General features: G+C 37.3%; 1 protein-coding gene across 1 annotated transcript; it reads right to left on the bottom strand.

The window, feature by feature from the left end:
- Positions 1–981: 981 nt before the first annotated feature.
- Positions 982–8,434, bottom strand: frmd8 (FERM domain containing 8). The gene is made up of 11 exons (XM_077505540.1): positions 7,986–8,434; positions 6,575–6,672; positions 6,312–6,479; positions 5,184–5,285; positions 4,795–4,853; positions 4,444–4,610; positions 3,337–3,549; positions 3,141–3,264; positions 2,888–3,037; positions 1,858–2,086; positions 982–1,770 (listed from the first exon to the last, which is right to left on the bottom strand). The coding sequence occupies exons 2-11, from the start codon at positions 6,663–6,665 to the stop codon at positions 1,658–1,660; spliced, it is 1,416 nt and encodes a 471-aa protein (XP_077361666.1). The 5' UTR covers positions 6,666–6,672; positions 7,986–8,434; the 3' UTR covers positions 982–1,657.
- Positions 8,435–9,046: the final 612 nt, after the last annotated feature.

The raw sequence follows: 9,046 nt of genomic DNA, 5'->3' as shown, positions 1-9,046 counted from the left end.
GGTTTAATCAAACTTGTTTCCCTCCTCAGCACATTTGCAACAGAACCAAGCAATCTTGACCTCAAACTCCACAAGCACCAGTAAGTTGAAAATTTGCATTACCATTTTAGTGTAAAAAGGATGACCACTTAAAAACACGTTTAGATTTCAATTATACTGCATACATTACAAACATTTTTAGTGTTTATTCAATAACCACCACAAATACAATTTACTCTGAAGCCCAGTACAACTGTGTGTGTATGGTCTGAATGACTTCCGGAAATGTTTAAACACTGAAAAAAAAGACATTAGGCAAATCATCTGTTTAGAAAAGCAAGGCATACATACTGTATTGTGACATAGGGGAAAAGACAGGGTGACCGAATGAAGAACTCATTCTGTGACTTTCCACTGCCCATCAAACTCCTGTCACCAAGCGACTCAAGTGAGTTAAATAAATGTGTATAACACTTGAGAAAGTACACAGCTGACTGGTCAAACAAAAGCCAAAGTCCATCGACTGCTTCAGTGCACTATAGTACTGCCATCTGGATACAAACGGAACACAAATATGAAAGGCACTTGATGCTTCTGAAAAGTGACTTACATGACTTGCATCGTGTACAAACCCATACATTTGAACATGAACATACTGACGTGAACAAAAGAAAAACAATACATAAACAGTGCAACATTATACAAGTAGTAAATGATCACATGAATTGGAATGCCTATTCTACGATGTGACATGCATAGTATTAGCAACACCTTCGGCTGTGACAGGTTGGATACATAACGTGGCAAACCTATCCGACGAGAGCAGAAAAGTACAAATATTGAGTTGGAAATTAAGGAAGGAACTCGATGTTCGAATGGCTTAAAGGATATGTATTCAACATGTGACATGTACTTTCTTTGCTGCCCATTAGTGAGGTGGTGGTGTTTACACATTTAGTGACTACCCTGATGAGTTCTAGTAGAAAGACCATTCCCATCAGATTGTTGATTTTTTTTTTTGTAATGAAAAGATGATCAGCATCGTGCACACGTTATTTTTCAATGTTTAGTGAACAAACACCAATTAGCCTAGATGCATAAAAACTGAACGTGTCATTCCTAAATTATTGTCTCCTTGCGGATCTTCTGGAACAAGGCACTGACAGCTTCAAGAAAGCATGCTATAGACTTGAAATTATTTGCCCTGAAATTCTCAAGTAGTCATACATTAGACTAAGTTATGATGGCAATGATTTAGTCAGGCTATCAAGGGTTGCAAAGAAAAAAATAAAAATAAAAAATAGAGGTAAGTCAGCTGTTACGCTGAAGAGTTTGATTTTTGCTCATGAGCACTGCCGGAGTCAAAAGGTTCACGCGACAGCCGCCAGTGGCAGCCATTTCTATAAGGCTTTTCTTATTGTAATTAGGCTGTTGTCGGCACTCAATGCCAATTACACTTGTGACCCTTTGAGGCATGTCAACTAACAAATCGCTTGGTGTTCACATTAATTTATCTGCAAAATATACACAATGTCAGAAGATAAATATGGTCATAATCAGATGGTCACTTGGTCCAACTTATGTTCAGGTTTTTGCATCATTCCCCAATCAAACTTCTCCTTTCAATGTTCCGTTTTTGGTCTTTGGGAGCAGGAGGCGGTGCTACAGGTGGTGACCTTTAACCCTGCTCCAGGTTCTCTGTCACTTGCACAGAAGAGTACATGGGTCCAGATGTCTGTCGCGTGAAAAAGGATGCAGCTCGTTTCGGTTTTAAGCATTTAATTTCTTTTCCTGGAAAAAACAATAGACAAAAGTTTCAGCTTTTTTTTTTTTCTGGACTTCTCTGTGCATTGTAAGCAATTTAGAGGGAAAGCTCACCATTGTCAACATAGTTTATGGTGTTTAGCGAATGGACCCGGCTGCACACGACGCTGCTCTGCCGGCGCAGCATCCCGCGCCGCCTCCCGCGTCCGTTCTTGCCGCCGTCATCTTTGCCAGAGGCTTGTTGTGACCGGCTCGCGTCACCGTCCGTTTCCGCCGCGGCTCCTCCCTCGGACACCGACCTCAGCTCCACGCAAAACTCGATGAAGCCACTCATCAGCTCTGCCTAACCAACGTATGGAACAGACAAGCAAAATAAAAGTTCAGCTGGAGCTCAATTTTGTGTGGTCCTTGAATGCATCAACACCGAGGTTGTTTTAGTTAATGAAAAGTAACAAAATAAAGTAAAATTTAAAAAACAATTTCACTAACAAAATAAAATAAAAAGGAAAATGTTTTTAAAAAAAAAACAAACAAACAGAAAAATAACTGAAACTTTATGTTTACGAAACTATAATTATGCAGATATGTCCTTTGTTTTAGTCTTTGGTAATAGCCTGTGTGATTGCTTTTAACTCATTCACTACCAGCCACTTTCACATTTCGCAATCCCGTTCGCTCCCGGCTGTTTTACTGGATTTTGACTGATTTTGCAAGGCCCAGAGAATATTGTGTTCTATTGCTATAAAAACATGGAACCTACCAAATTAATGATTAGAGTCTCTTCTTTCATCAGGGAAAAAAAAAAGGAAAAAAAAAAAGTATGTTTTTATCTGTTTCTGTTTTGCAGCAATTAGCATTAGAATATAGCTAAGTTTCATCATTCAAAAATCTGCTTAGAATTGTGGGGAAACAGCTTGTTTTCATCATGGCCCTGGTTGATTTATTATACTCTGCTGCCACCTGTTGGTCGTTACTATCATTTTTTTTCACCCATTCTGAGAGGCTACATCAAAGCCTTGTGTATGCTGTAGCATAAAAAGACACAAAAAAAACGTATAAATACGTCTCTGGGACACTTAATACATTTAAAATAGAACGTATTTATACATTTTTCAGAGCAAATTATCGAACACATTACACTCACTTGTTTGGAGTAAATCTTCAGCAACTTGTTGACCGGCGTGCCGTCTTCGTCGCCGTCAAACTCCAGCCACAGGATGTGCGAGTCACCTTCCTCCTCGGGGTAGCTGTGGTCCCAAGAAAGCTCACTGAAGCGCAGGCCGAGAAGCACGTGCTGCGCCGACGTGTCCAAGAAGAGGAGTCCGTGTTAACAGGTGGGAAATGTAAAACAGACTTTACTGTATTTCGCAAAGCTGAACAAACAAAAGGGCACCCACTTTCTCCTTAACGTCCATCACATAAACTCCCTCCAGCGAGATACCAACACTGACAACTTTGCGTTTGACCCTCTGAAGGATCCCTTGGGCGGGTTTGTCAATCTCACCATCAAAAAACGCACACCTGTTTGAACAGTTCACAAAGTTATCAGTGATTTCTTACGTATTTATATTTGCAATTTAAAGGGTCTCTTACCCATAATAAGGCAGAGAGTGACACGTTCTGAGGTACTGCTGGAGAATCTCCGAATCCTGCAGAGTGTCTCCAGATACGTTGATCTTTCTGTAACCCTCCAAGAGATTCTGCTCCAAACTTGCCTGCCGGCTCGACTTCCCTCTCAATGTAGAGAATAAGCCGCCACCCCCAATAACCACATGCACAGGTAGGAACGAAGACAACTTCTTCTCTCTGTTGGCGGACGAATATGGCATCGATGAGAGTGCAACATGTTTATACTCGATTTGAACTGACTAACGTTGCAAATTCTGCAGGAACTTCAGTGGATGGATGGAAGAAAAATGTTTGCACTCTACAAACAACTGGGTGAAAATGAACCCAAATTGGGTAGTAAAGGGACCGCCTCAACATTTTGGGTTATTCAATTAACCCAAAACGTTGAGTGAAATAAATAACCCACAAATCAACCTAAGGTCAAATGAATAACCCAAAAATTGGGTTTATTTGTGGGTTAATTTAAAACTGGCCCAATGATTGGGGTTAAATACCTCAAAAAATAGTTGGGTTGGTTATTTTTTTACACAATTCAATTGGGTTATTAAACTAAGCCAAAAAGTTGGATCAAATGAATAACTCATTTAATTCGACCCAACAATTCTCAAAACATTGGGTTGATTAATTTTTTACCTGGTTCAATTACCCAAAAAGTTGGGTCAAATGAATCACCCACACACAAAAAAAATGTTTTGATTCATGGGATTATTATGGGTTATTATATGGGTTATTAATTTAATTTGACCCAACTTTTGAGGCTTAAACATATCAGAAAGTTGTGTCAAATGAATAACCCACAAAATAACCCCAGTTTTTTTTTTTTTTGTAGATTATTAATTTACTTTGACCCAACTTTTTTGGTTAAAAAATTTGAGTCAGTTATTTTTGACCCAATTTACCGTAGGTTATTTTTTTGACGCAACTGTTTTTTAGAGTGTGGCTTGAGCTTTAGAGTTTGGCACATTCAAACTCAAGTGTGAGGTGCTATCTCTTAATAATAGTGACAAATAATTATTTTAATAGCAGCAAACACTGTATTTGTTTATTGATAGTGCTCTTGCCTTTACTTACCGTATCGTAGTGGTCAATTTCTGCCTGTCCATGCCCGTCCCCTCGTTAAGAGCAAGCGACAGGCCTCCAAGAGAGGCCCAGTGTTCAGGATCGCACGGGTATCGTCCAGTGATGACATTGCTCTTAGCCTCTTCATATAAAAGTCGCAGAACTCCCTCGTCTTCTATCTGAACACCAAAGTTATGATTGATTCAACATCAAACTGTGTAGCTAGACTCACTGCTTCTAATTTAAATAAAAAATAAAAAATAAAAATACAATGCTGCATTTGGTAAGTACATTAGGCCTATCTTAGAATTTAAAAAACAAAATATATATATATATATAAATAAAGATAAAGAACAGAAATACCTGCAGCTCTTTGGATTTGGGATAAAACACGTTCCGACGGTACTGGAGGCAGGGCTCATCTGAGGAGAGAAAAATGCATGAAGGTTCGGTGTTGCTGAGTAAATTGGATGCACCGGCACACTAACTGTAACAAAACGCTCAAAGTCACTTCTGATCCATTTACATTTTAATGTAAAAATTCAAAAAAAAACATCCATCCCCTCTTGAAGCTATTGTACCCTTTGTTCTTTTTTTTTGTTTTTTTTTTTTGTTCTGAGCATATTCAAAAACGCTACAAGTTAGTCTAATGTCATTTGTGAACGCTGACAAACAGTTTGACAATTTAAATGTTACAAATATCACCGTTTAACACAAGATGAAAAAGAAATGCTTGGAGACCAATCGCTCACCTTGTGAAATGTCTTCCTCCGAGGCTTCCGTGAAGCGATACAGCAAGTCCTGCCACTGGCGGCACACCTTGTACGGTTGGTGCCTTGACTTTAATTGCAGCTCTGGAGAGGAAAACGGAGGCACAATCATACATATTAAAGTGGAAAAGTTGTGTTCAAGATATCAAATGAAAAATATCTACCATTTTTCTGTACATCTTCAAGCATCATTTCCAGCACAAGGCAACCCAAACTAAATTAGAAATCTGGTTCCTCCTTGGGATCCAACTACAAATACTGTGTGCCTACTTGATGACCTATGAAATCTTACAACAATTTACTCTCACATGTCTGCAACTGGGGCTGTTTGATTATGGAAAAATAATGATCACGATTATTTTTCGCAATAATTGAAATCACAATTATTCAAACGATTATTTATTTTTTTGGTACAAAACAACAAATGTCTAGAGTTTTAAAAATGTTAACACCAATTTAAAAAAACACTATAACTATATAAGTTCATTTTGGACCAAACAGAATTTATACTAAATATATATTTATAATAATGTACATTTATTTATTTATGTTGGCAAAAATTTGAAGTTGGAGTGCACGATGCGCATTGTGCAGTAGGATGATCATTTATTTTTTGGTAGAAAAAAAATGTTTAAATGTAAACAAACAATTACAAAATATTAAGAGAAATAAAATGATTTGAAACACTAATTATGCAATTTCCTTTTAGATTAAACAAAATGTATTAATTATTTGAAAAATTAAAAGGTGCAAATGTATAAAATTTATATATATATATATATATATATATATATATATATATATATATATATATATATATATATATATATATATATATTAATTTTTGAGTTGTTTAAATTATGCTTATTTTGTAATTGTAGAGTGTAATAATTGAAATGATAATTCAATTTTGATTAGCCCTATCTGCGACCCAATAAAAATTGACCCGTGACCCAGTTTGAGTCCTGACCCTATTTTAAAAACAGTGAGCTTAGACTGACTATTCAAAACAACTATTAAAAAAAACAAAACGTTAGATATACCGTACTTGTAAAAATTAGCACAGCACTGACAAGACTATGTATTAATGTAGCTTTTTTTTTTTTTTACCAAGTAGAGGAGAAGACAGCCAGAAGGCAAAGGCATCCTGCGCACAATCGGGAACATGAAGAGCCTCTCTGACTGAGCGGCCCAACTCCTGCACAGTAACACTGCCGAGGCCTTCAACTGTTAAGTGTACCGCGCTGTCACCAAACAGGTATATAAGCACATCTTGAGCTGGGAGGAAAACACAGAGAAAGTGTCAGCAATATAATTTAAAAAAGAAACACATGTCCTGGTGAGTATTTCACAGGGCGACTTATCACACATACGGTGAGAGAGTGTAGCAGATGAAGCAACACTTCCTCTTTGCGAGTGGTCATCTGACGAGTCTGGGGGGAAGCTACCCACATCTCCTTCCATCTCAAATCTGAAACACAGTTTCGAGTTACACTTGCACACTGAAATGCTATGCGTGCGTCAATGCGTTCATTAAGTTAGGGGTTCTGCCAAAAGAGAAATACTTCTCCCCTAATAAAATTAACTTCCAATTGTGAAATCCTACATACCATGGCATGGGAATTTATTTTTTATTTTTTTAATCTCAACATTTCAACCTATGTATTCGCAACCTGTTTTAGTTAAAGGAACATTAATCAGTATAGCCGATTTAACAGTCATCAATCAATAGCTACTTCAATCACTTTCGTGGCTACTCTCAAAAACGTGACTTGTGGGTTTAATAAGCGGACTAATTTTCACAGTGCTTTCTGTATGACAAGAAAGGCGCCAGGCGGAAGGCAATCATGGAGTCATTAATCAACATGTTGGAAACTTTTGAGACAAGTTGGGTGCTTCCAAGATGAAAATATTTTGCAGAGGTCGCCTTGACTCAGCTGTACAGATGTATGTCAAATCAGAATCATAGGCTATCACATCTTTTAACGTTGTCCCAAAGTGATTGGTATGCAGGTCCCCTATATATGGCACGTCTGAAAAATTATATGAGCTAACTTCTTGAAAAATAGTTTTTGCATTTTGGTTATGACTTGTGGATCCATTGTGCTCTGGGTATCCCAGTTTGAGAATCATCTAAGTTGAGAATTATGGGTACACATCTTGTAATGAATTGTGCACTTAATGTTAGGCACCGTTCTGGACACTATGTAGCATTTTATATGACGATTATTTATATGGCGGATGACGTCACTTCAAAACGCGGAAGCTATATGTTAACCAGCTGATTTTTAATTCACTTCTATTTCTTAAATTGTACAAAAGGAGACAGCAACGCTGAGTAAAGATAACTTGTTGACGTGGAATTATCGTTTGTGTCACTTCTGTTCGTCTGCCTATCAACAAGGGATTCCACAGGACTTAGTTCATCGCTATAACGCTTCCAGCAGCCCTAACTTGTGCTAAGTGCTAGCTAGATAAACAAAGGCTAGCTACATAAACAAACGAAAGCGAATTCTGTAGAATATATACATGAAAGGGAGCAAAATTGTTAAAACATGAGGAATCTTTTGAGGCATTCAATTTAAGTTTTGTAAACATGCAGCCAAGGTAGTGCCCTTCATTTTTTCCTGTTTTTGTAATAATATTCGCTCAGCTGTCAGGCCTCAGACTTTTCACAAAAAGAAAATCTAAAACTATTAGCGTTGATGACTTTTGTGTTAGCATGCCTTCTTAAACTACAACTGCTATTAGCAAGTGGATTATTTCTGTTGTGGTCGATCCTACCTGTCACTTTGGGTGTAGTTGTCGCTCCACTCCTCTGTCGTCTCTGGGCATCAACTAATGTAGTTTAAATCGGCAGGTTCGTCTACAATTTGTTTTTATATCACGGATTATTACCTCGCTGACTGTGGGTCTAAAACTAGCTTTCCGGACAAGCGCGATTGTTACGGAGTGTGAGACTCGTGAACGAATCGCTTATTCTGAACGGTTAACTACTGGGCGTGACAGCTTCGTTATGAGCTTCAAAGAAACATATATGTTTAAGAGCTAAAAAAAAAAAAGAAACGCTTGTATCCAAAAGTGGATATAAAAAACACACACATTACAACACAACTCGAAATAAACGTAATAAAAGGCCGGTTTTATCTAATGACTCAAAAACTAAATCGGTTCGGAAATGACGGATCCAAATACGAGTCAAGAGTGTTTCCGGGCGGCAGCGGTGCACTGGGCATGACGTCATTACATCACGTGAGCATGACGTCACTGCCGCTATAATTACGCAGACGACCCGAGCTCTTTTACGGCAAGACGGGTGAAAATATGCAATATTTAAAAATAATATCTACATAATAATACACATAGTTTTTTTTTGTATTTATACTTTGTGGTGTAATACTACTACAACTACTACTGCGACTTATAATAATAATAATAATATATTGTAATATATTATAGATAATATATTACATTACACTATATAATATCACGACAGAATCAAACTGACAAAAAATAGACAAGAAAATCTTGCCTCCCGTGATAATTATATTTAGTCAGTGTAAATTACAAAACTTTTTAATAAAATTACTATTGATCAGTCATTCTCCATGACGAAAACAACTCATTTGTATTTGTTTAATTGTTACTTTTATTTACAATATTTGTACAACAACACATACAGTAAGAAGAATTAGTTGTGCAATGCAGTTAAAATATGAGACTGCAAGGGCAGCAGGTTTAGTATTAACAAATGAGATTAGCAGGTCTAACAGAGGTGTCAGGTTAGAGGACACTGTTAATGGCTTTCAGTGCAATACTAAAGCAGTTTAAGCTGTTTTTCTTAA

Source organism: Festucalex cinctus, chromosome 18 (assembly GCF_051991245.1).
Source record: "Festucalex cinctus isolate MCC-2025b chromosome 18, RoL_Fcin_1.0, whole genome shotgun sequence".
Classification (NCBI taxonomy): Eukaryota; Metazoa; Chordata; class Actinopteri; order Syngnathiformes; family Syngnathidae; genus Festucalex; species Festucalex cinctus.
The sequence above is the reverse complement of the archived record's forward strand: the minus strand, read 5'-3'. Positions and strand labels throughout refer to the sequence as shown.

What these genes read in the sequence shown, in the direction of transcription:
- frmd8 (XM_077505540.1), bottom strand. Translation starts at nt 6,665, where the DNA reads ATGGAAGGAGATGTGGGTAGCTTCCCCCCAGACTCGTCAGATGACCAC. An exon ending in GGAGGAAGACATTTCACAAG is followed by an intron (nt 4,854 to 5,183) that starts GTGAGCGATTGG and finishes TTCTCTCCTCAG; the next exon opens with ATGAGCCCTGCCTCCAGTAC. An exon ending in CATAAACTATGTTGACAATG is followed by an intron (nt 1,771 to 1,857) that starts GTGAGCTTTCCC and finishes TGTTTTTTCCAG; the next exon opens with GAAAAGAAATTAAATGCTTA.